The sequence below is a fragment of the Aphelocoma coerulescens genome, chromosome 3 (genome assembly GCF_041296385.1).
Source record: "Aphelocoma coerulescens isolate FSJ_1873_10779 chromosome 3, UR_Acoe_1.0, whole genome shotgun sequence".
NCBI lineage: Eukaryota > Metazoa > Chordata > Aves > Passeriformes > Corvidae > Aphelocoma > Aphelocoma coerulescens.
The window spans coordinates 70,992,130-71,017,612 of record NC_091016.1 but is presented as its reverse complement, the minus strand read 5'-3'; the positions used below and the strand labels follow the sequence as shown (position 1 = coordinate 71,017,612).

Sequence of the window (25,483 nt, the reverse complement as noted above, 5' to 3'; positions counted from 1 at the left end):
CCAGGAAGAATTTCCCAGAAATTTTTCAATCATGAGCTGTTGCAAAAGCTCTTTAGACCACCATAGTCAGCAACAGTTACAGAAATTACATGACTCTCAGAGTACTTGAACACTGGCAGAGTTCCCCTCTGCAGAATAACCAGTGGCAGCAATAATATCTTCTCGCCAAGGGGGATGCTCCCAGGGAAGACTTTTTTGCAGGCTTGGTGTGCTGCAGTGCCAGGATTTATACTGGCACTTGCACCAGTCGTGCAGTCCAGGGGAATCTGAACTCAAAGATCTTAACCAGGATTATGAAATTCTGATGGGGACCCCACTGTCCCAAACACAGCAGCTGTCCATGAGAAAAACTCCACCCAAAACATAAATATCATTCGGGACAGTACACAATGTGGCTTTTGAATTCCACAATCCTAAGAGCTACTCATCTCATCTGTCACAAAATTAATCTAGACTTCTAATCTTCTCGACATCCTTTACAGACAACAGAGGAAGATTTTTCCACAGTCAAAATCATTTAGTGCCAGACAGAGGTCTAACAGGCAGGATGCATCAGGCATGTTGTTTCCACAAAATGTGGTGACCAGACAGTCAGCTCTAGGTAACAGACCCAGCACTTTGACTGCCAAAGTTAGTTGAACACCATTTCCTCATAGGGAAAGCTAAGAATGTTACAAAGCACATAACTTATAATCCACTTTCCAGTGTGGCAGAAGAAAAAAATAGGGCAATTTGAGTATTAAGAAACCAGACCCGGTAAACATTTTCAAACCTTATTTATTTACCTTGCTGTTCATAGGTAGAAATTAACAGTGGTGACAAAAAAGTGGTTTAGATCTGAAAGAGGTGGAGCTATGCAGTATAGATGGAGGCACTAAAAAAATTTGAGAAGCAGTGTTTCGCTAAACATTTCTCTGCTGTTTCTAGTGTTGAATGGATAATTCCATGTATCTGAAGGAAGAAACTTAGGACATACTCCAGCGCCTGAGGGAGTGAAACGTTTCCCTCTTCAAGTGTCCAAGGTTAGGAATACTTCTATTCTTCCACTGTGCACTCTTTTTGTGCTCTCTCTCTGGGTCAGGTTTTCAGTCCCCTCACTTCCATAAGACACATGGAGTCTTATGACATACTCCCTGAAACTCCAGGGTGAAAAATAATACTATTTCCTTTCGAGATTTTCCTTATCCAAATACATTGGTCTTCCAGACAAGAATGACTCCTTAACAAGGACAGTAAGTGAGAGGCTATCAAAGTAGGAAAAAAATATAAACCAATCTTTAAATAAAAATTTAGTTCACTCTTACTTTACAGAATATTTAAAAGCACCACAGCATTTTACTGTCAGTTCTAAAAATGACCAAGAAGAGACTGGAATGATTTCAGATGGTAATATAGAGGAAACTTTGTGAAGAAATGGATGCAAGCTAAGCAAAAGCAAAGTAATATTTTGTACACCACAACTGTAATAATCAGAATCTGGCATTGGTTTATTAAAATTTTGCTTTCTTGGAAGCAAAGCTTACATGTTCATAGACATCAAATTAACATTGCTTAATTTTACAATTTGCTAAACAAATACTTTTTTACCCTGAAGGGCATATGCAGACCCATCTATTTGTGTCACAGTTCTGTTGATCTGTGCTTCAATATTTTTTAAACAATTGGTTCCTGTACAATTTTAATGGATCTTAAAAATTTCTTCCAATATTGTGCAAGTCACAGGCAGGGCCATTTTGAAGTGTGCACTTCCTTACATAGTTTTTTGATCAGTACTTAACTAATGCAACTGTGAAAAACTATACATTTTCAGGAAAATGTTTAGATTTTGGTCCTGTGTTTAAAGACCTTCTATAATCAAGTTGTTTACATGAATTTGAATCACAAGCATGTACACAACAAAACCACTATACCAATGTTTCTTGGTCTATGCATAAAAAGTATGTCTTCTACTTACACTAAAACATACAAAAAATAAACTACAAAAATTGTTTACACTTGATTTCAGCAAAAAAAGCTTTCTTCAAGAAAAATGGTTCTTCTTTTTTTCAGCCATCAAAAAAGGAATGCAAGTAAACAATAAATACATGTGCTTTCTCCATATAGACATATTTACACTTGAGTCTTTGGCTTATGTTTAAGTTTCTTTATAAAGATCTTTATGTGATCCAGCCATCATTGCACATTAAAACAAAATAAGCCAGTTTTTCTTTTACTATACATAATATATATATATGCAACACTTGAAACGTATAAAGAATGAACCTTACTATCAATCTGCACTGTTATTGTACTTTAACAATGTATCAAAAGAAAAAAATTAATACCATATAGGAAATATTGATACATGCAACAGATGGTCGCTCTACTGCATTTGAGAGACGGCTGCGTATACACACACGAGAAGGTCTAATTTGCGCAAATCTCTTCTGACTCTGGGTTTCATTAAATAGTATTTATGTGGCACTAAATGTTGATACTGTATACAAGCATAGAAACAGATTGAGTTCTTTTATTAAGATACACAACTTCATAAGAAAAATACTTTGCATTTAAAATTTAAAATCCCTCCCACCCCCTTCTTCCCCTAAAATCTTTCTTCACAGGATCAAGAACTGTTGTCAAAACAGCTTATTGAGATTCATATATTTGGTGAACTTCGCCACATCCCTTCCGACTAAGAGGATTCCAGGTACTCCAGCGCAACATCGTAGCAGAAACGATATTGCTCCTTTAAGGGGAGAAGGTACAGAAAGACAAGTTACATTAAAATCAAAAATCTTAGCAGCAATATCTGTAACTAAGAACATCCTTTGCTAACTAGTAAGCCAGACAGGATTGGATTTTCTACTTTTCCCCCCTATTACACACGTATATTACCAGCCCTGATTTAAAAACTCACCCTAACCAATGAAGTGAAAAAGGACCCTGACCATGGAAAGCAATGATGTGCTTCTCTGATTTTTTCAGCTTCTAACTGGTTTATCAGACGTGAAAAGCTCTCCTCTGAGTCAGAACATTCTCGCAGTGAAAGCATCTCGACTCTGTTTGTCAAACTTCTATTTGAGTTAGCAGATACTGGGCAGTAACTGGTGCCTGCTGCTTGGGCAGCCAGAGGATGGATGGGGAATACTGAGCCATGATATGGAGCTGCTCAGGGTCCAGAGCCCATTGGTACAGTCCTGTTGATGTAGCATCCAAAATATCAGATGCACATTTAAAAGAGAAGTTAAAGCATAAAACCTCACTGTGGTTATTATTTCTCCTCAACAATGCTGCTGTTGAGCTGATACTGTGAGATGGGGAAGAGGAAGGAGAGAGGAGAGGGGAAGAAGAAATAAAGCCAAGGAAATTAATTTGATGTCTATTGTCCTTATGATTTAAAAAAACAAATCTGCCTTTGTGATTTATTTTTGTTTGCAAAGGAAGATAGTGTGATGCATTAACAGGAAATTGTGGGGATATCTTAAAGGCTCTATTACACTGCTCACTGCTGTTATCTGATCCTGTTGCTGTATGTAGGGCACATGACAGTGCTGTGTAGTGGTTTCCCTGCTTTGTTTTCTAACTAACGACTCAACAGCTTCTGCTGTTCAACTGTTCTGAATAAAAATCCACACAACACAAATACATAACTAAAAAAATGTAGCAACTTCAGTGTAAAGCTGCACTGGAATCCAGGACTATTTTGAAATGCAATATAAGTTTGCATGGCACTTATCAGAAACAAACACAATCTACCTTGGCCTCCCTTTACAGAGACACAAATAATTTTCCATGTGATCTGACCTGTTTTCTTGACAGCAGTGCACTGAAATCCAGGCAGCAATTCAATGTGTTGTGTCTCAGATGTCTGTGGCACAGGAGAATGCAAAGCATTTGCAGCAAAAGCAGCAATACCTAGCCCAGTGTCACTGCTGCTACAGGGTGTTCTATTTGTTAACATGTTAGCCATCTTAATTTGTGTGGTGGCAAGGGATAGAAGTGATGCACAATGATTAAGAGAATCATGCCACAGAAGCTATTTGATATTAAGCAAACACTGGCACCTGGAAAAAGGAGAATATGGGAAGAGGCAGCTACAGCCATTTTGCACAATATGCAAGTTCACAGGGTCAGAAGCAATTTCCACTATGCGTAAACTACAAAATGTTTTTAATTTCAATTGGCATCCCTGATTTTTATGCTGTAGGCAGCCATCTGGCTGAAAAGTGACACTGGCAGCTGGCAGTGTGAGACTCAAATGGCAGGAACTCCCAAACACTACATAACCTGCTTTCATTCACCTACAAAAAGGAAAAACAACCATGTGGGAGAATTTTTTTAAGGACCTTCCAGTCCTTAATATTTGGGTTTTGTGACTGAAGCAAATGTTTGAATAGACAGGCACTCATACTTCATGCATAAAGATTAACCAGAAAATTCAAGGTTGAGTTCTGCAAATGTACATACAGATATTTAGTCTTGCAGTTTTGCTAATTCAGGCTCATATGGTTTATATTAGTTTATCGTTTATTATAGAACTGTTAGACTCAATGATCTTAAGGATCTTTTCCAACCTAAATGATTTTATATATTCATTTGCAACATACTAGATCCAAGTGTTCAATTTTAAAGTTCTGAGGTATCATTTTGAGTACTACAAATCTGAGTTAAAAAGATTATCATTATTCAGTACAACTTTCAAAGCAGCAGTCGTTACTAAGGAGCAATATATCCACATATCCAGCTACAAATCTGTACTTCACAACTTGCTCCTACCAAGGAGAAATACCTTGCTCTGTACAATTTCAAGACGATCTGTGTGAGCACAGCCTGCTGCAACTTCCTTTCAAACAGACCGAGTTATTTTGGGAAATTAAAGTGCATTCTGTTAACTCAGAATGCTTTCTGTAAAAGGCATGCAACCACTACAAGAAAAGTAGTGTAAAATGCTAAGCCTGTCCTCTCATGATGCTGACTTGCGTTTACACTCACTATCTGTCCTTTCTTCTTGTGGCCCAAGGTAGGTTTGCACTGTTTTTGGGCACGGGACTGAAAACACAGCTCACACAACGAGACAGCCTCTGGCTCCCTGGCTGTTTGCAGTAACCCTGCGGGGCTTACCGGAGTTTCTACCATGTTGGGCTTACTGTTCCGCAAGGTCTTCACAGCATGGAAAACGTCCACCACATTCTGCCTTTTTACCATCTCAACCACAATGCCAATGGCACAGAACATCCCGCTCCGGCCACCGCCGTTTCTGTACACAAGGAAAAGAGAGAGTTAAATGTCACTGTGGCCTAAGAGAGCATCCAAAACACACTTCTGTTCTTTCACTCTGTAAGCACAAGTGATTCCTGAGTCCCAGAGGGACACCAGACTTTAGCAATTTCTTTGCAGTTCCAGTGGGTTTGGTCTAAGACATTTGCTTTTTCTGACCTTCCTCTCAATTACTGCTTTTGAATTCTGCCCTTGCAGCCCATCATGCTGCCCAACCATGCTAGAAGTCTAAATTACATATGCATCAGAAAAAAAAAAAAAAAATACCCAAGTTCAATGGCAAGTAGAACATTAGAAATAATAAAAACAAGTTCAATGCCAAGTACATTTTGCACTTAGTTCTGGAAAGACACTCACTGAAATTCACCTATGATATGAGGATTATTCAACCAGATATGCTAAGGCATCACTGATTTAATAACTTGTTGACCTTTGGGGACACTTCTGAACTATTTTAATCTTAATTTCAAAGAAATTAAGGTAGGCATTTTTTCTTATTAAGTTTGAGGTGGTGCAGGGAGACATGGGTCACTAGTTAATTCTGAACTTTTAAACAGAAGACTTTTTTTCAGAGTAAGGAGAAACACATATTTCAGTTCCTAGGTTTTAAATGTTTTATTTAAATAAGGTAGGAGACAGATTGATTATTCTCTGCTTAGGAAGAAAAAGATGCCGTCTTTTCAAAACTCCCAAACCAGCTCCCATTTCAGTGTCAGGTAAGCAGCCAGTGGTCATTTACCAACAATAGTTTTAGTATCATGTAGTGTAATATAGCTTTTTTTTTCTGATCTCATCTATCGATAGTTTAAATCTATCAAAATACTGTAGGCCTTCCTTTTGGGGAAAAATGTAGCACACTCTACCCAAAAGAGACAAAAAAAACCCCTATTTGGCACTCAGTATAAAAGACTTCCTTACTGAAACCAGGCAGAAGAAACAGATCTGTACAACTCTTGCACCTGAAAAATATGCTATTATGTACAGAAGATGACAGTAGACACAGTATCATTATAGTACCACCCCCAAAATATTCATTCCTTGACCTGACACAGAAAAATCCAAAAGTTGACAAAAAACCAACCTACGGTGGTAGGCAGTGGTACTTCCTTTTTTTATATACTAGAAAAGTAACAGGCACATGTGCAAAAGAAGGTATCCATAAGAATACTGCTCACATTTAAACTAAGAATTAATTTTTAAGAATTTATTTGAAGAGCAGCAATTGACTTTCTCCAAGTTACTCACAGGCAATGGATGATGGTCCGGCCCTCCCCTTCTTCACATTCCTCTTGCCATTTTTCAACTTGGAGAATTAACTTCAAGAAGGATCTCTTGGAAGCTGGTACATCTCTGTGAGAAGCCCATCCCAAATACTGGAATTGCTGGACCATCAGATAGCCTTCTTGTGGCTGAGGGAAATCCAAGAGCTTTAGGTCAAAATGGCACCTTTACATCTTGGCTTAGAAAAACAAAATATAAAACTAACATGAAACCTAGGTGTTTATATTATGTACAGATTCTAACATAGTATACATTGCATGGTAGGGCTTCCAGTAATTTCTACCACTTCAGCTAAAGGAAGATGTCAGAAGAGGTAAAAAAGGGAACTATACTGAAGACAACACCACAGTTTATCAATCACAAATATAACCTATCCTGAATTTTAAATCAACAAATTCCCTAGATTCCATAGATTCTATGTGCCAAGGTTGCTTAACACCAATAATCAACTTACAATATCACTATTAAATCCTTAGACCCCCAGAAATAAAGAGAGAAACCTTTGGCTCCTATGCATGAACTGACCCCATTATAAATGAACAACAAGTAATATTGGTGCACAGACATGACTACTGTCCTTGAAATCTTCCCTTTGTGCCAGACTATCATGACAGCCTTGCTGCCAGTCTCTGAGCCTTGCATGTGCTAGATATGACACAGGGAGATCTTTGAACAGAATTAGACTGTCACAAGAAAGGCCCCAATAAGAGGAAAAATAAATAGTCTATCCAGTTTCTTGAAGCTGAAGATGATGAGTAGGAATGTGGATTTTAGAAAAGGAAGAACAGAGCAGAGAGATTTTTAAAAGCAAGATTTATGAGCAAAAGGGCATGGGAGACAGAGGCAAGTAGAGGAGAAGAAAAGCAAAGCATCATAAAAAAAAGAAGAAATGGAAAAAAAAAAAAAGAGGAAGTCTCAAAATACAAGAAAAAAGCACTATGGTGTAATATTTGCCAGTATGCCCACACTTTAGTTTCCTGTAGTTTTCAAGAAGAGCTGAAAATGCTTTTTGCAATTCTGAATATAAGCAAAATAAAAATTTGAGTAAAATACTGGCCACATGAAAACTGATCTTTGCCCTCAGAAAAATGAAAATGTGACAAAATAAAAGAAAACTAAACTAAACTAAACTAAACTAAACTAAAATAAAATAAAATAAAATACAAGAAAATACAAGAAAATACAAGAAAAATCTTAGTGTACACAGTAATCAATTTTCCCCACAGTTGTCTTTCAAGATAAATGAGAGTTAAACATATACTCAAGATACACTAGCAGCTGGTGATAAATTCAGTACTGGATGGAAGAGAAAAAACAGTCGTGGTAAGTAAAATAAGGATTGCTGGTTAATTGTATGCAGAATGGTGGCACAAGCATTTGTGGCAGGCAACTTAAATAAGCAATTCATAGAGGTGAGCTAAAGAGGAAACACTGTGTGGCGAGTAGGGTTTGAGAAGGTGCTGCAGGAGTGTGAAACACTACGGGACAGCAAAAAGACAAGATGGTGCAAGGTATCAAAGAGCTGACAAGAATGCAAGACTGGCACTGCTACTGAAGTTGAGAAAAAGATAAATGTAGGTCGAGGCACAGTGGTGACAGAACCCTTTAGAGGCAGAGGAACTTTCAGAGTTTTTTCACACCCTGCTTTGCAGGGTGCCACAATCTGCCTTTCATGTTGTGGTTTTCACATTTTAGGCTGAGAAGGTGCTGGTTGTACAATCAGCCTCAGTGTTCCTGTTCCTGATTCACCACAGAAAACCTCTTACCAAAGCTATGAACTAAATACCTGTCAGTACATGTTAATTACAGGGATATTTCTTTTACTGTACACCAAACAAACAGAACACAGAATGCTTCTCACACATCAGTGAGAATGCCTCAGAACAATGTCCCTTCACCTTAAAGCTCTGTCTGCTTAGTGTAGAAAAGTACTGTAGAAAAGTACTGTAGATGTAGGAAAGTACTAGAAATTAGTATTAGATATTGATGCTTGGCTGACTCCTTCCTGGGTAATGTCTTATGAGCATTAGTATTTTACTATTATTCAAAATTAAAAAGCACAAAAGCCTAGAGATCATTAAAAGTGACACATTTTTCTGTCACATATTGTTAGAATAATACTTACTCTTGTTAAATTGCATATCCTGAAAATTCGGTTTATGACGTCGCAGTCCATTGAACACGACATGCATTCCACTTGGATGGGGCCGTACCGCAGTATCCCTTCCTCAGGCCAGTATTGTGGGCAGCCCTGTGCCAGAGCAAAACAGGCATCATTAAATGGTAACTTACAACTTGAGTATTGCCTTATTCCACTGCAGACATCTCACCTAACGTTTACTAAGTGTTGATTACTTGCTGTAAAGCAGAGAATAATTGTAGTCACTGCACTGCTCTACATTTTCATCATGTAGTAAATCCAGAGTGATTAAAGCATGCGACGGTACGTGGAAAACTCGAGCTCCAAACTAACCTGTGCTAAGTCGACTTCATTTAGCATCACAAGAGAAGTACAGCCATAGTCATACACTAATCTCCAGAAATCTTTCACAGTGTTTGGTAAAGGGTGTTGTGTGACAATAAAAGCTGCTGGCTGCCTGTAGCTCTGTAAAAGCAAACAATTTTATTAGTAATGGGAAGTAAGTACTTAACTTCTACTGAAACACTGCAACAGAAAAAACCATAAAAATAGAACAAAGCTGTGACATCAATTACTTCATATTTCACCGAAGATGTGTAAGTTAAAAATACATTATCATCTCCAATGAGAACAAAGAGGTTACTCTGCTCAGAGGTTACTCTGCCTTGTGGTTGGTTACAGAACAAGCCCTGTATTTACACTCAGATATGCTCCGGGCAGTGAAGATGTTCTACGTGGCCTTGTTGAGATGAGGATCAGGCAACTCTGCTCTAGGCACTGTGTCCAGGAGCCAAGTAGGAAACCTTTACCCCATGATGCAGAGAGGGGTGAAGAGGTCTCAGAAGATCACCCTATCCATAGCAGGTTGTACATGAACTCTGTGACCAAACCAGGAACTAAAGTCAATCCCAAACTCTATTTCACAGTGCACAGCCACAGGGACACCCACAGAACTGACTTTCAGGATCACTGGGCCCATTTCCAGAAGAAAGCATAAGTTAAACAGCAAAATACTACTTCCTGCCATGACTGCAGGTTCCATTTTCTATATGCTGTGTTACACACAGCTGCAAACAGGGATTTCCAGCCTTGCACAGTAACTGAGATGCAACTAATAGCTGAGGGGAAGATGTATTACAAGCAGCAAGCAGAAGAGGATAGAACAGAAGTTTTTTGCAGGCAATTTGTAAACATCCATGGAAGACTAAATTAACCTTGGAGAAAGACCTGGTAGGGTAGATAAACCACTTTTGCTATGGAAGCTTTGTTATTTGAAAATTGATCTAAGGGATCTTCATGTGCAATATATTGACATACCCTCCAATAACTTCTTGTTAATGTCTTTAGCATCAGTACTTGTTTGACAAGAGATTAAGGTGGTTGCTGACATTTTTAATCTAGATTTTTGTTACCTTTTCTAATGCAGGAAGGATGTTGGGGTACTGGCAGTCCATGTCCTACTTCCTAGATCTGCCCAGGGACAACACAGGGCCAACCAATTTTAATTCTTCCCCTGTACTTTTAAGAAATAAAACATGTCCTAGCTGGTGTTTTCCTACCTCACTTCCCCATAATTTCTAATGTTTCTCAAGATAAGAGAAAGATAAGGGGTAAGTTTCTCTTTCTGCTTTGTTATTGAAAGTCCCTTTTTCTTGTCCAGGAGTAGTTCATCTTCTCTGAATAAATCAGTCTTAAAAGAAACAACTAGAACGGAAAATGCAAAAAAAAAAAAAAAAAAAAAAAAAAAAAAAAAAAAAAAAAAAGGCAAAAAAAGCAAAAAAAAAAAAATTACTCAAAATTTTAACTCTTTACTTATAATCTTGTTATATGCCTTCACTGCAATATAATAATACCTTTTCTTTTCTGCTGCTTTTTTTCCTTTTATTACTACAATTTCTGCCTTTTCTAACTTTCTGATTACTGATCCATTAATACATTGCTTGGTTCATGCCCCTACTTGCCACATGCTGTTGCACACTCAGAGTCCTCCTGCCCCCCACAGCCTGTGCTGTCTTCCTCTGACACCAAACCACACTCCTCTATGAAGCTCTGTTGGTTGGTTCATAGCACATCCATTTTATCCAGGTGCTTAATGCAATTTTAACTGCAATTCTAAACAATTTTTGCTACCAGAATTCTGTTCACTGCCCTAATTCATCTGTTCAGCTGCTGTGACACCCTAATACATTGGTCTTACACATGCTACTCCTCTATTTTTTTGACACAATAAGGTAGTCGTGAGATTAGGGACTGCATTTTGCTACCAGTTTGTTTTCTGCACTAGCTCAGGCAGAACTCAAGGATGACTATACTAATCAGTGTTGATGATTTCTGCTGCTGTTTGCCATTTTATTTCAGCATCTCTCCTTGACATGGCAGTTTCTGACAGCATTTCATTTTTGAGGAAGGGGAGATGCTCCTGGAAATCAGGCCACTTATATAAGTATTTACTGTAAAAGTGCCTTTAGGGGCCTAACTTTAGAAATGCTAATGGGAGGCACAGGCAGGTACCTGGCAGCATGTGAACTGCTTTATCGATCAGACACGTATAAGCAGGTTCAACTCCATTTTTCCCATTAATTCACCTTTTCCCCTGACAGTATTTCTGTCACTCAGACTTCAACTTTAAAGAGCTGCAACTCAAAATATAAACAACAAAACCCCCAGCTCTATACTCTATACCCAAACATGCCAAGAAAATTTTTCTCTTCCTCTATTGCTCATACCTCAATATAGAAAGATTTTTTAATGAAATAGTGATAGTAACCTCGTGCTCAGAGAGATAACATTAATTTCCTAACAAACAGCAGATTTTTGAGATCCTGCTGAGATTTGAGATTTGGAGGTCTGGAGACTAGAGCTTTATATAATGCTTTTAAAAAGGTGAGATTTCCAGTGGGTCCCACAAGGATGCCAAAGACTAAAGATAACAAACCTCCTGAACAAAAAATACAAGCTGGTGGGGTTTCTTACCCTTTCCCCCTCACCCTTCTTCATTAGGACTGTTTTACTGGGCACTGCAGTAACAAAGAATTACCCTTTCTTAAACCAGCAAGTGCTCTCTCTCACATTACAGAGCTTTCCATGGCACGCTATGCAGACAAAGAAGGTAGTCTCTTACATCCATAAGAGCAGCATTGATGTAGTTGCTGCTCTCCCCATCAATAGTAATTAAGAAAGGCAGACATCTGTCAGGTGGCAGCATATCCATGAAGCGGTTCTTGTCGTGGTTCCTTGGCAAGCAGGCGATGCTGCAGTCCTCCGCCTGCAGCCGAGGGGTCACAGAATTCAGGGTCTAAGGGAAAGAGGACGTTTGTTTTAGCACGCTGAGCTAACACACATTGGACTCGAGATTCCCCAAGTTTTACTGTAAGATATTGCAATATGAGAAAACACGAGGCATTAGCAAGAAGACATTAGCAAATACAAGCTCCTATCTGTTTGTTGACATGCTGGGGCTTTGCAAGGGGGTTAAGCTGCAGGTATTAAAGGCACTCCATGTACCACTGAACACATTCCGCATGACACCATCCCTTCTGAAAGGAATAAAACAAAGAGGGTCCTTTGGAGCCCTAAAAAGCTATGCCTTCACTGTGCAAATGCAAGCCAAAACTCTCTCTGCCTCTTACTCACTGGTCTTTATTTCAGACAGACATTTACTGCAATTTTATTAAAAGGAGGATATTCTGTATTTAAAACAACTTTGCAAAGCACATAAACATGGGTGCTTTATTTTGTAGACAAAAAAGTTAGGGACCAAGTGCTATAAAAGTGATATGAAAAACCTTCTCCTTAAAAGAATTTAAATGTATCTAGAGGCAAAAAATTGTTGTCATATCAAGAGTTAGTAGGAACTGTGAATACCTGAAACTCATCTTTGAGATGTGAAGAGTTTGTCTGAGAGTCTATTCTAATCATATCAAAATAAGCAGCTTTGAATTCGCAGACAGGAATAGCAGTTTCTCCACACAGGCAAGCTTCTAGAATGGCATCGTGAATAAAGATGTACTGCTCCTATCAAAGTAGGAAAAGAAACAAAAATTTTAGCCATTTAAAACCAACAGATCTTTCTTTTAGGATAAACAGGCCTACTGCACACTCTTAAACTCATTCAAAGTACTGTCCATCAATACATTAAATAATGCTTTAATACATTCTTGTTCTTATAGTGGTGTAGTGAACACAGATGTTTTCTTCAGGAGCAATTTAAATTCAGTAAAACAACAGAACAGGAATAGTAACAGGAGGTTTTCAGTTTTCTTGCAGTGCTTGTGGGTTTCTCCACGTATGCCAAAGACTTGTTGACTTTACCAATTTTTTTTAAATAGCTTTCAATCTTCTGATGTTAGCAGAAAGTGTAAATTGCCTCAAGCACTACTAATGATTAGCCAGTATTTGGCATGCTGCATTCTCCTTATGCATGTGCAAGCTAGTGCTTCAGTTGCCTCATAGTTGGCTCTAGGCCAGTAATAAATTCCAGTGTTCTTCCAGCAGAAGAACCATTTCTTCCCATTTTTTCTCAACTTGCCTTGACATAGACTGAGTCCTAGATAACTGCATTACTATTTCAGTTCGGCCTCCTATCAATTTTTACACAAAATGCCCATTATATTTACTCACCCCAAGAGTAATAGACGTAAACCATGTCTAGAACTGTGCCAGCCTCATGTAGCTATTATGAATACCAATGAGGTTCTTAAGAGCACAAACTTTAACATACGTCTGTAAAACCAGCACAGGTCTGGGGACCACGGTCATCTTCTGGCTCTACAGCCTGTGTGCCTTACCCACACAACTATGGAGCTATTGGCATCTCTGTTGACTATATAACCATCACAAGAACTTGCTGCAATGACAGCTTTATTTTGCTGTATGTGAACCTCTGAGAGAAGGTGAGGGGTAAGAGGCAAAAGGGAGAGAAAGGAATAATTCACATGCAAGTGCAGATTAAACTGGGATGGTTAAAGCAGTCACACTGAAACAATCCACCCCATGCACTTCCCAAAGGTTAATGGCCCTGTGGCAGGCTTAGCTGACCAGGAACATCTATTGTTCAACTGCCACAGGTTGCAGCATGGAATAAAACCTGCACCAAATTACACTGATATGTTTGGCTGCCAACTGCAGAGATTTCCATGTGGTCACAGGTAGATGTCCCTACAGAGGGCAGGAGAGAGAAGTGCCAATATGCCAATATAAACCAATAACCTGTGTTTCTTTGGAAGCTCAGTGGTACTCTGGTGGCAGAATGGGAGCTGTTGGAACTTAATTCCTAAGGGATTTTATTGTAAAGCTGCTGAAGGCATGTTGAAAGACCAAAAGAGTAAAAAATGGAAAAAGCTTGGCAGCAAGGTTAATAAAACAAACAAAAACAGAGTTGTAAAGAGTGTAAAATGGACATAAAGTGTGGTGCTGTATTTACGCACTGCTTTTCTTATTTCACAGTTTCCCCCCCCCCTTCCCCAGCCCCTAGCCCTGGCCACTCCCTCGGGCCCTCCCTGTTGGTTCCTGTACCCCAACTCCGCCCATGTACCGCCCCTGCGATCTGAGAAAGCCCTCCCGGCTCTCGAACCCCGTGTCTTTCTGCCTCTGGGAACCGGCTGGTCAACCTGTAGCAATAAAAGTTCCTCTGAGGCCGCCTCCTTTACTGTCACCGTGTTGCAGGGCCGACGGCTAGCCAGAGCAGGAGCGCGGGGCCATCCGGAAGGACTATGGGAGAGTGGAACTGCCTCTCTGTCCTAAGCAGCCTCTCAGCACTTTCCGAGAAGGCTACGGCTTGAACCAAACCAAGCAACGCAACAATAAAGTTCACCAGTCAATTTATAGATAAAGTGATTAGAGGTTGTCTAAAACAAGTGGCAACCTGCTGAAATTCCACCTTCGGGATCCTGGGATTGCTGATACCAGAGCTGGGGAGAGACATCCCAGACAGGCCTAACAGAAGGTCTTCCCTGAAAAGATCCTCCTTTCTTTCCTTTTGTTACCAAGTTTGTTACCAAGTTGTTTCTGTGAAGACTGAAAGAGTTGGCAGGTTTGTTGCACCACCGTGGTTCTGGGAGCTTTTACACTGAGCAATGGTCCCCAGTGGAGATACTCCCTTGAGAAGGTCACTGCGTGCTCTTTTCAGACTCAGTGAAATTCTGATCTAGAACATTTCAAAAAGCATCAGGTGCTTCGAAGGCAAACTGCTGTACCTCAGTTTGTACCATGTTGATGCGCCGGGACCGTAAAGCTTTGACACAGTTGTAGATATCCACCACACCTTCTCTTTCTGCCATATCTAACATGATATCGATAACGATATAACAACCTGTCCGTCCAGCACCAGCACTAAAAAGAATCAGTAAATACTGTTAGGAATAGACCCAGAAAAACATCTACAAACTTTATAACCATTATTGAGAGCATTTTTATAAAGTCATTCAGTTTTTCATCACAGCCACTATCTAATTTTTATCTTCTCTCCTTCTCATCACAACGTCCTTAAAATCTTTTGATGTGTTCAAAACAACACTTTTCCTTCACATTTGATTCACTAAGTAACAGCAAAAAAAAGAAGTTTCCTCCTTTTATCACCCAGATCAATACTTACATTAAAAAAAGAAGTTAGTTAAACTGAAATCTGAAGAATGCTTAAACTTATGCACTTCAGAATATTATAGATCTTGTTTTTCTTTAATAAGAGTAAGAATGATTTTTAAGTGATCTATTATGATAAGAGACTCAAAGGTATGTTTTAGCAGCCAAGTTCCAAGCTAGTTCAGACAGCACATTTAACAATATCCAGAAGATTCACTCATGATTTATTTTGGCTTTACATAAAGCTATGGAGAGTTTTTGCACAGTGAATTATTAAAATCTGTAACGGCTGAGTAACTTTATCTGCAAAATGTAATTAAACGTTTGACTAAAATGTTTTAGTAAATCAAACATTTGTAGAAAGCAAATTCTACTTGTCAAAGGACTGTGTCCCAACAACATAACCTTGCAAAAGCTGCACAGGAGAAACATTCTGTATTTGTTGCCACTAACCTCATTCCATCTTTCTTCACCTATTTGCTTACTTTGCTTTGAATTAATAATTTGTCTGGACATTATATACAACACCAAGCTATCAAAGCAGATGTATCTACACTAATTCACGAACACTGTCACAAAATTCTTGAAGGCTACCTAAAATGATGGCCTGGAGTATCATGATTTAGCTGGTGCAGCTGTTGCAGGAAAAAGAAGATCTCAGACTATTCTATTTAGGAAAAGTGTACTAGAATCTCATTATTTTCAAACATTGCTGTAGACCTCCAAATCCTACTGCAGCGTGAATTAGGCAATTCAAAAAGGGAACAAAACCAGAGCACTTCAAAATGATGGATGCTTCACAAGAGATTACTGCAAACAATCATATAAACAGTTGTGAAAAATACCGATCTACTCCTTCTGTACACACCTGCAATGGACAACAATAGGCCCTGCACTAGGAGGATTAGATAATTTGACTCTCCGTATAAAGGAAAGCAGGCCTGTGGCATTGTAAGGAACTCCATGATCTGGCCAGCCAGTGAAATGAAACTGTTTAACTTCACGGATTTCATTGTAGCCCCTCTGTAAAAGGCAAAAAAAGGTTATGAAATTCCAAGTATTTCACATACTAGGTATTATCTGACTCAAATAATGATCACACATACTGATAGAATCTACATGCAGTTTTCATCATTTCACCAATTATTTAAAGCAAAGATCCATAGGAATCTTAGAGATGTCATTGGGTTACTTTAATTTTGAAGTTTGTAATTTTTACTTTAGACATTAAGTATGCTAGTGTTACTGCACTGAAGATTTTTTTTTTAATAGACTTTGATGCATTTCACACTGATTTTCAGAAGTTTGGCTAACTAGGACAAGGGCCTGCTACATTTAAAGGCAAGTATAATAATTTAGCATAGGACCACAACTCTATCACATAGAGTATTCACAGAATTTGTCCTTTGGTTGAGATTGACTCAGTGGCGGTCAGGACAGCGTGTGTAGGGATGACTCATAATGTGGTACTTGAGTTTAACTCAGAAGTGTGGCTGTGGAGAAAAGGTGAGTGTCAGAGAGGGGATGGCAGAAGTTGACATTTCTGGGGAAATTCAAAGTCCCACAGTGAGATGCATGCTTGGGTAGTGCTGACGCAATGCATAACTGCCATGGCAAGGTAAGGCTGCCTGCACTGTGGCCCTGCTAACAAGCTGGAGAGATTTGGTATTCCACAGAAACATCAGCATAGCCTCTTTCATCCTCCTTGCTACCAGGAAACAGTATTTTGCTAAGCCCTTTCAAAATGCACTCACCCTTCCCAGAGTGAAGGTCCTGACAACATATTCCGCGAGGGGCTCCATCTCTACACAAGTCACTTTGAAGTCGCCATAAACTTCAGTGTCGTCAGGCCAGTACTTGTAACACTTGACCTAAATAAAAAATGGGTATGATTTCACACCAAGGGAAAAGAAAAGCTTGAGGATACAGTACTGCATGTACTGCATTAGACCGCATTTATTTCCAAAATGACCATGGATTCATGTGGCTTCTCATGGCTAGTGGCTGTTATGTCAAGTTAAGCACTAGCTACAAGGAGTTTCCACTGCTTTACACAGCTGTACTTAGGTGCCAAATTAACTTCCAAATGAGCATTTGTATTTTCTTTAGTGCTGAGCTATGGAATCTATTTCCACTTATGCTAAACTGTGATGCATTTTGTACTCATAATCAAACTGTTGCAAGTAATCCCAGCTACTTTATAAACCTCCCTGAGGTATGTGTTGCTGCTAAACTGTAAATAATTTGCTGATTTCTAGCCACTGATATAGAAGCACATTTCTTCCACCACTCTTCTCATTTGAGTGACAATATACAAATCTATTCTGCTGAAATATGAATTTGGATTCAGACAATTTTCCACTACTCATGAAAGCAAGACAGCATCAGTCTTCAGAAGTTGCTTTTAGACAATACCGTAACTGCAACATTTCCTGGACTCCTCCCCCTTGGCCCCTCAGGGTTGTCCTTCACAAGACCCTTCTACATTCTGTCAATAGTATGTCTTTTCAGCAGGTTTTTCTTTAAGCTTGCAGCATTAAAAGAAAAACAAGCCCAAAAACTTACTCTTCCAACTTCCACTAAATTTGTGACCATCACAACACAAGCTGACTGCTCCTGCCATATCATTCTCCAAAAGTCATACACAGTCTCATGAACTGGACCTGCAAGAAAAAATTCCAGGTAATATTCTGCAAAGAAATAACAGTCAAAGTGAATGCTAAAAATAAAATCCAGTGCTTTTCAGAGCTGATGCATGTGAGCACACTTGCTCAAAGAGAGCTTTGTGAAACCACATCATATCATTGTGCTGGTTTCCAGATTGTATCGTTACTTCTATCCAATGCTGAATATTCTCAATTCTACTGAATTCACTTGAAAGAAATTAATGGCAGGTGTTTCATGTAGCAAAATGGCAGAAGTTGCTTGACAACTACAAGGCACAGCAATGTGTGACTGCATCTATAGTTACACTTCCAGTTTTGTTTTACATTTGTTAAAATAGTGTTGAGAGTGAGTTTCTTCAGATGTTCACCAACGAAATGCCCATGCCAGAGTGAAGTATCAGGCAGGAGGGCTGCTGGTACAGATATTGTGCACTTGCTATCTGGTTCCTGGCAAAACATGGAAGCACAAGCAGGCACTGAGCCAGAAACTTCCCACTGAAGTGTATTTAAACTAACTTAACTGCTTTTCTGTGAGGCAAATGAGAAGCACATGTTTAAGCTTTGCCTCCTGCTCTGCTGCAGAGACATGTTCAGTTGAGTGAGAGGCATTTACCCTGTTACAATAATCTCCGAAACAGCTCCTTTACCACCATCCACCAGTACTATAAATATTACTGTATATAACAGATATAGAATCACAGAATTATCTGGAAAAGACCAGTCCAACTGTAAACATAACACTGCAAAGCACACCACTAGAGCCACATTTGAAGACTCAAACATATTCCTTCATATGTTAGATCAAAGGCTGCACACAAAAGCAGCAATAAATTTCTCTCTGCTTTATTCACTATTATGTGCAATGATTTGCATACTAAAACATAAATAAAATACAAATGTAGACTTAATGCCATATAGAAACTTATTTAGGCAGCACTTACACAAAAATGAAAAACAAATGTGGGCAAAACTTTGAGCATCCTGCTTTAAAATAAGTTTTTACTTCAACTTTCCTGTGTGCACCTACAATCAACTGAGAGACAAATAACAGGATATTTCCAGACAGCTATCTGCTTATGCTCACAGATCAAATAATGGCATACCTAAATCTAATTATTTTCACTTTAAATCATAGCCTCTGATATTTCAGTGCAATTTTAGACTAATCTATTTGGTTTTCCTCATTGTGAGGAGCTTTATCAGAAATACAAACCAAAAAATTTCCATAGAAATTCAGGTTTTTTCTCTAGCACCTCTTTTTATTAGTAGGGTATTACATGATAAAGATTTCCCTCACTCCTTTGTACAAAGAATCTTTGTCCTCTGGCCTTACTTTACCCAGATTTTCTGAGAGAGTTTAATTTATCATTACTGTCTTCACTGCATCCTGGACTAAGTTGTAGACAGTAAAATAAAACATTGCAATATGGAAAGAAAAATGCCTCAAGGCAGGATGAAACTGTTCTCTTCTCTGTCCATGTCTCTTTTCTCTATTCATCTTCATAATTGGAAATCATGGTAGTAGGTTCTGACTTTATCAGCTGAATTTATCACTGACAGATTTGCTCAATAGCTAATTAACATGATAAATTAGTGCAATTTTTGAATTTATTCACATTCCACCTGAACATACTATGTTAATTTACCATAACACAAGATGACAACTCACAATACTGGGTATGCTTTATTTTCGTCTACTTCTATTTTACCAAAACACTGTAGAACACTACAGAGAACAATTGTTCAATTTGATTAAAGCTGGCAGATTCTTACCTTGGGTTGCAATGTAGTGACTTGGTCTCTGATATCCCTAAAACAGCAATATAAGTTGGTTTGAGTACCATATTACTAACAGAGAGTGGAAAATAAAAGCATGAGGATACTACAGAATCCTTATCTCTAGACAACATTTTCAGAACAAACCAATATTTAAGAGCAGCATGAAGCTCAAAACCTAAAAAAACAGTTAATATTGAAAAAGTTTGAATGACAACAGATAAAATGAAAATAAGAACATCTGACTTGAACAGACATTGCAGTGTACCAAGAAGGAGTACTCTAGATTGGTCCCTTGCATCTAAAAATGGGTCCTCTATTATTTCCCTAGCTGGATACACTAGGGCTTTTATTTAAAATTTAATAAAAATTCTCTGCCACCCTATTATCTCACAGTTGATCTGTGTTCCCAACTTAGCCAATATGAAAAAATACACACCTTTTGTCTTCTTCTAAACAGAGAATCACTGTAAAGCACAAAGAGATATGTGCCCCAGTCCTAACTAATGGGGACAGAGACACTGGTGTGTGCAGAGTCAAGGTCCTACTGCAGTGAAATGTTCTTGACTGCACAAAGTGTGCATCAATTATAGTGGGCATGATACACACAAGTATATACACATTCTTGCACACACACACACACACATATATATATATGTAAATAGATAGCCCTACACAACTAAGCCTTTCCAGATAGCTGGATCTATGCCAGTGCTTGCAGCACTATACAGCACTAATTGTTCACATAAAAACTACAAGACAAAGAGCTACTGCTCTTGAGGAAATAATTCAGAGTATATTTTGACTAGTGCCAGCAATTCAGCTACAAAGAGGAAGGAAAGTTTCGTGTTGCTCGTGAGAAGACAATGCTGAATTTCACAATGTGCAAATGTTAATAACTCCAATTATTCTCTAGGTTAAGTTTTATTAGGCCACTTGCTGGAAGTATTGCATTACAGTGGAATACAAGCCCTTGGACTCCTGGTATTCACAAGTTGCTAATAAAGTGAAGGATTTCAGTGTACGCAAGGAAATTATATTCTTTTCCACAGACTGCTTCATTATCCTGTCTAGAAGCTTCCTCTGGGGCTTCTGGAAACACTTTTGAGAATCTTACTCTTGGCTTTACAAGAGACCAAAATTGCATCCAATGACAAAAGAATTTCTCCTGAAGTCCTTAATATCAAGCTACAGCTTCAAATTATGGAAGTGGAACATGTGCAACATGCATTTACACTCAGTAATGTTTTTGAGAAGAAAAGTGTCACTTAAAAATTGTAAAGTGCCAGTTTTAACTTGTAGCTTTCTTGTCTACTTCTGGTGAGGTTCAATTCACTCCTAAATAAGAAAAACAACATCCTCAAGGAACTGAAATTATTAAAAATCGGAGAGAGTTTTCTTGTTTAAGGCCCCAGGCAAATTATCATGGCCCTATCACTTCACAGAGATTGCCATGTTAAAATATCCAAATAAAAAGACAGAAATATATCTGAAGCTAAATATTTGTATCCTGGAAATTCAAAAGGGTCTTAAATAACTTATCAACTAAAAGTGGTCAGGAAAAACTACTAAAGTACGATTATAAAGGAAAGCGATCAAAGTCATGTATTTTAAAAACACTTGTCATAGCAATTCCACTACCTTTCAAATTGCTTTGGAATTAATTTGAATACAACAACTAGTTTATTCCTAAGGTGTTAATTAGAGAAAAGTCATATTTTGTTAACGAAAACACCTGGAAAAATTTGGACTAGTTTTTAAAAATTGTAATATAATTTGTATTCTGATTAAAGTATGGAATTTCAAATTTTAGAGATTTTTTGCAGAAGTAAGGAAGTTTCCCTGTTGAAATATATATATATGTGTTTGTGTATATACTTTGTAATACCTAAATTAGCACCTTAAAACAAATGTCAGCTAAATATTGCTTGTCTAAAAAAAACATTGTTAAAAACAAACTAACAAAAAAACCCAAACCCAACCTACAAATGTCATCATCCCTCCTTTTTCTGCCAAACATATATTACGACTACTACACAGGTATATTTTCAAACAACTACAGTGCAGCATACTATCTAGCTTCTCACATGTACATGGGAAGGGGAAAAGAAAAGCTAGTGGCCAAAATCACCACTAAAAAATGGGAACAGCAAATTCTCTTTAACAGATAGGCTCACCTGAGTTACCTAACATCCAATAATATTCAGAGCTAATCTAAAAGGCTAAATTATCTTTTTAAAACAGGTACAAAAAATATTCACACAAAAAAGAAATTGTTTAAAGGAACAGATGAGATAAATTAGATGAGGCATGCATAGTTATCAACTGATAAAAATAGAAGAGGAAAGTAATTAATAACAATATCTATATTAAATATTTACAATAGGATGCTGTTATTCACATATAGTGGTACTTACATCCCTGTACAGCCAAATCTACAGCCCAAACCAAAGTCAGATGTGAAAGAAAGCACAACAATGTCAGTGAGTACTAGGACGTAGAACAAGGAAAGTGTACATTTGTTCTTAATAAAAGAAAGCTTTCAATAATTTTGTAGCATAACATGCAATAATTTCACATAGAGAAGCTGGCAAATTGAGAGGGAGAAAGCTGTGCATTCCACTCACATCTATGTAGTTGGCATTAATGTAATCTGAAGATGGATCATCTTCAACAGGTTGCAAAATCACCCTGGAGTGGTCATCTGTAAAAACCAAGTGGTTACGGAGCCTTTTTGAAGTGTGATTTTTAAGTAAGATATTAACGGTAAGTCATCTAGAAAACCAAAATCAGCTGTCATAAGTGCCTCAAAATTTACAATCCTTAAATACAAAGTGTTTACACAGAATTACAAAGAACCATTTTGTCTGAGGTCTGCAATTACTTCAAAAAACATTCACTACATTTCATTAAGTGTAGCTGAAAGGTATTGGCACTGTTACATGTGGTTAAAAAGACACAAAGAAACCAGGTTACTTGCTCAAAGTCACTTTCAACATCAGCTCCACTGCTGGTAATCTAGAAAACCAAAAATGCGGATTACTCTTTCCTCACTTCCAACCCAAACCTGCTCAAGTTCATATTGAGACATTAATGAAATCAAGACAAAGGAGTTAGCAGTGCACTTGGGATTCGATGAAGAAGTAACTCTTCAGGGACTTGTCCGGCACCGTGATTCCTGCATGTTCAATTGCAAGGGTCAAACAATACAAGTTGCAAATAAACAGAATCAACGTCCAAATGAGTGCCACTTTGTTGCCCGTATATGCTTACCACAGCTTGCACAACAGAGATGCAAATGCGAAATTCAGCCTGAGTTATAAAAGGAAGAAAGTTGAACTGTGAAGAACAACAACAACAACAACAAAAAAAGCTGAAAAAGGCACTGTCCTGCTTCTCCACTGCAGGTATTAAGCAGCTGTGCCACCGGAGACTCGCAAAGGAAGAGAGAGCACGGCCCGAGTAACACACGAGTAGAGCTATCGCTCAAACCGAGGACACCGATACTCACATGCTATAATGTTTCCATAGCGGTTCTTTGTTCTGTTTTGATCCTTCTTAGCGACATCCCAAGAAGCTGACTGCCCCTCAAAGAAACTCTATAAATAAAAATGTTCCGAAAGAAAACATTCTGACCATTAATTTATCTCCAAAAATAACAGCTTAAAAGAACTGCCCCACCATAAAGTAAGTTCAGCTTTGCTCGCCTGCCCTGGTCACCCAGGCAGTACCATGGTACAGAAATATCTAGAGAAGAAGGGAGCCTCTCTCCCTCTGACTGCTACCGGTAAATAGGCAACTCACTGAGGAACTCCAGAGGGGTTTCAAATCCTGTAATTGCCGGAAGGCTAAACTTGCTTATACATTCTTGCTATGGAGGAATGACAGTAAACTGAGAAAGCACAGAGAGACTGATCACTCTTCTTACAAGACAGTGTAATACACAGCCTGTTTACTACAGCATTACATTGCTTTCCACATATTACTTAGTAAAACAGCTTTCCTTCCTACAGAGCCATCAGGAACTCTCCTCTGTCAATGTTCATTGTCCTTGTTGACTTTCATCATATCCCTCCCTCTTGCCACTAGCAAAATTATTCTACATTTTTGAATTCTTAAGAGATTGATCTCTCAGTACTGATAGAAGCAGCTTTTATTTCTCCTTGGCTTTCTCTTCATTGCCCGTAGATATTTTACAGCTGTTGTAGGTCTATGCTACTCCTTCCTTCCAGATGTTCTCTTAATCCTGGGTAAGTTCTCTCCAGAAAATACACAGTAGCCATGGAATCAGAACTTTAATGCACAGTCAGAAGCCCAAAGCAGGGAATAGATGTCATGTATAGCGATAGAAGAAGTAGCAAGCAGGAAAACCCCTGGTATGGCATCAGGGACCACCCTCCCCCCCAGCAGTGGCTAACACTTGGGCTTAGCCTTGAAGTTAGGCAGAGCATTACAAAGCATGTTTAAGTAAAAGAGAGGAAAAGAGCATAATATTCTTTTAAAAACCACACATTTATTTATTCCAGTTCTTATGTTTACAGTAGAGACAGCTGCAGAAAGGAGAGAAGGTTGAAAACTGTGTCAGAAGAGATTACTTACTCAGAGAAAACTCATTGTAAACCTAGCTGTATTTTGAGCAACCTTGGCAGTCCCACTCCCATCTTTACTCTGTGTCCTTCCTGATATTCTAATCCCAAAGAATCACAACAGATTCAGAGACCAGAAGCGAAACGAATCTGTGCTCATCTTCTACCTCCAGTGCTGGGAATTTCTTCCTTCCATTTTAACATTAAAGTTATAAGTAGACATGCTCAGGCAGGTTTAATTAGAACTTCAAGATGTTACTACTCTTATCATATCTTTACTGCTTCTCAGCTGGAGTTATGTCCCAGTATTGCCCTACTGAGATGCTAAAATAAATCAGGAGAGTGCTTCCAGTCAATGTTTCTTGCAAAACCAGGCAGGTTTAACCTAATCCAGATCTGCACTAAAAATAGCTCACATAACTAATTATAGCATTTCCACTAAAGAGCAGCAACAAAAGAGTGGCAACTTCTTACAATATGTTAAAAAGATTCTTTTTATACCCTAGGGAACACACAGGGGTTTTCTACCAGGCAGTTGCAAAGGCTCAAACCACTGGACTCCATTTACTATTTCACTTTTGGGTTACATTTATAAGAATCTTATGCCTGTTAATCTGTTTTTCACTTAAGCCCATGACATTTAGTTCCATCCTTTGGCAATACAATGCAAACAAAAGGCTGGCCATTTCAAAGGGATTTTTCCTAGCAAAGCCCCACCACTGGAGATCTCACCTCATACTCCTCTTTAAATCCATAGCTGTCAGAGGTCTTCATTAGGTTAATATGCTGCAGGAGATCAGCCACCCTGATGGCAGGGTGCAGCTGCCCAGTCTGGTACGGGGATTCTGTGCCTTCGCAGAGATAACGAGGGACATCCAGGAGTCGGCTGGACTCTGCTGTTGCACTGTGATTTTCATCTGTATTCACAAGAAATCCGTTCATTATGTACCCACAGAGCAGTAACACCTGCTGCTATTCATATTGATACCTATTTTGAACCTCTTCCCTCAAAAACATCTCTAATTTCTGAGAATGCAAAGCACTTACTCTCCAGCACATGAATACTGTGAAGCACATAAAAGAATTTAACAGCAAACACATACAAAATTTTGCAGTCCTTCATCCAGCAATAAAGATGTCTGAGGGGCATTTTATTTGAAGCTACAAAACTTCATGACATTAATGTACTTGGAAAC

General features: G+C 38.5%; 1 protein-coding gene across 5 annotated transcripts in view; it reads right to left on the bottom strand.

Annotated features, from left to right (window-relative positions):
* Positions 1 to 759: 759 nt before the first annotated feature.
* The window catches only part of PTPRK (protein tyrosine phosphatase receptor type K), a 389,920-nt gene continuing 365,196 nt past the window's right edge, over positions 760 to 25,483 (bottom strand). For 4 of the 5 annotated variants that reach the window (XM_069010807.1, XM_069010804.1, XM_069010805.1 and 1 more), the window contains 15 exons: positions 25,020 to 25,204; positions 23,213 to 23,300; positions 22,329 to 22,405; positions 19,699 to 19,735; positions 17,825 to 17,922; positions 17,014 to 17,130; positions 16,128 to 16,282; positions 14,875 to 15,010; positions 12,545 to 12,694; positions 11,802 to 11,975; positions 9,014 to 9,145; positions 8,666 to 8,791; positions 6,505 to 6,668; positions 5,104 to 5,239; positions 760 to 2,728 (listed from right to left, as the gene is read on the bottom strand). In XM_069010807.1, the coding sequence (XP_068866908.1) occupies positions 2,675 to 2,728; positions 5,104 to 5,239; positions 6,505 to 6,668; positions 8,666 to 8,791; positions 9,014 to 9,145; positions 11,802 to 11,975; positions 12,545 to 12,694; positions 14,875 to 15,010; positions 16,128 to 16,282; positions 17,014 to 17,130; positions 17,825 to 17,922; positions 19,699 to 19,735; positions 22,329 to 22,405; positions 23,213 to 23,300; positions 25,020 to 25,204 (1,829 nt within the window). In that variant the 3' untranslated portion in view covers positions 760 to 2,674. The other variant, XM_069010808.1, reaches the window with a different exon arrangement.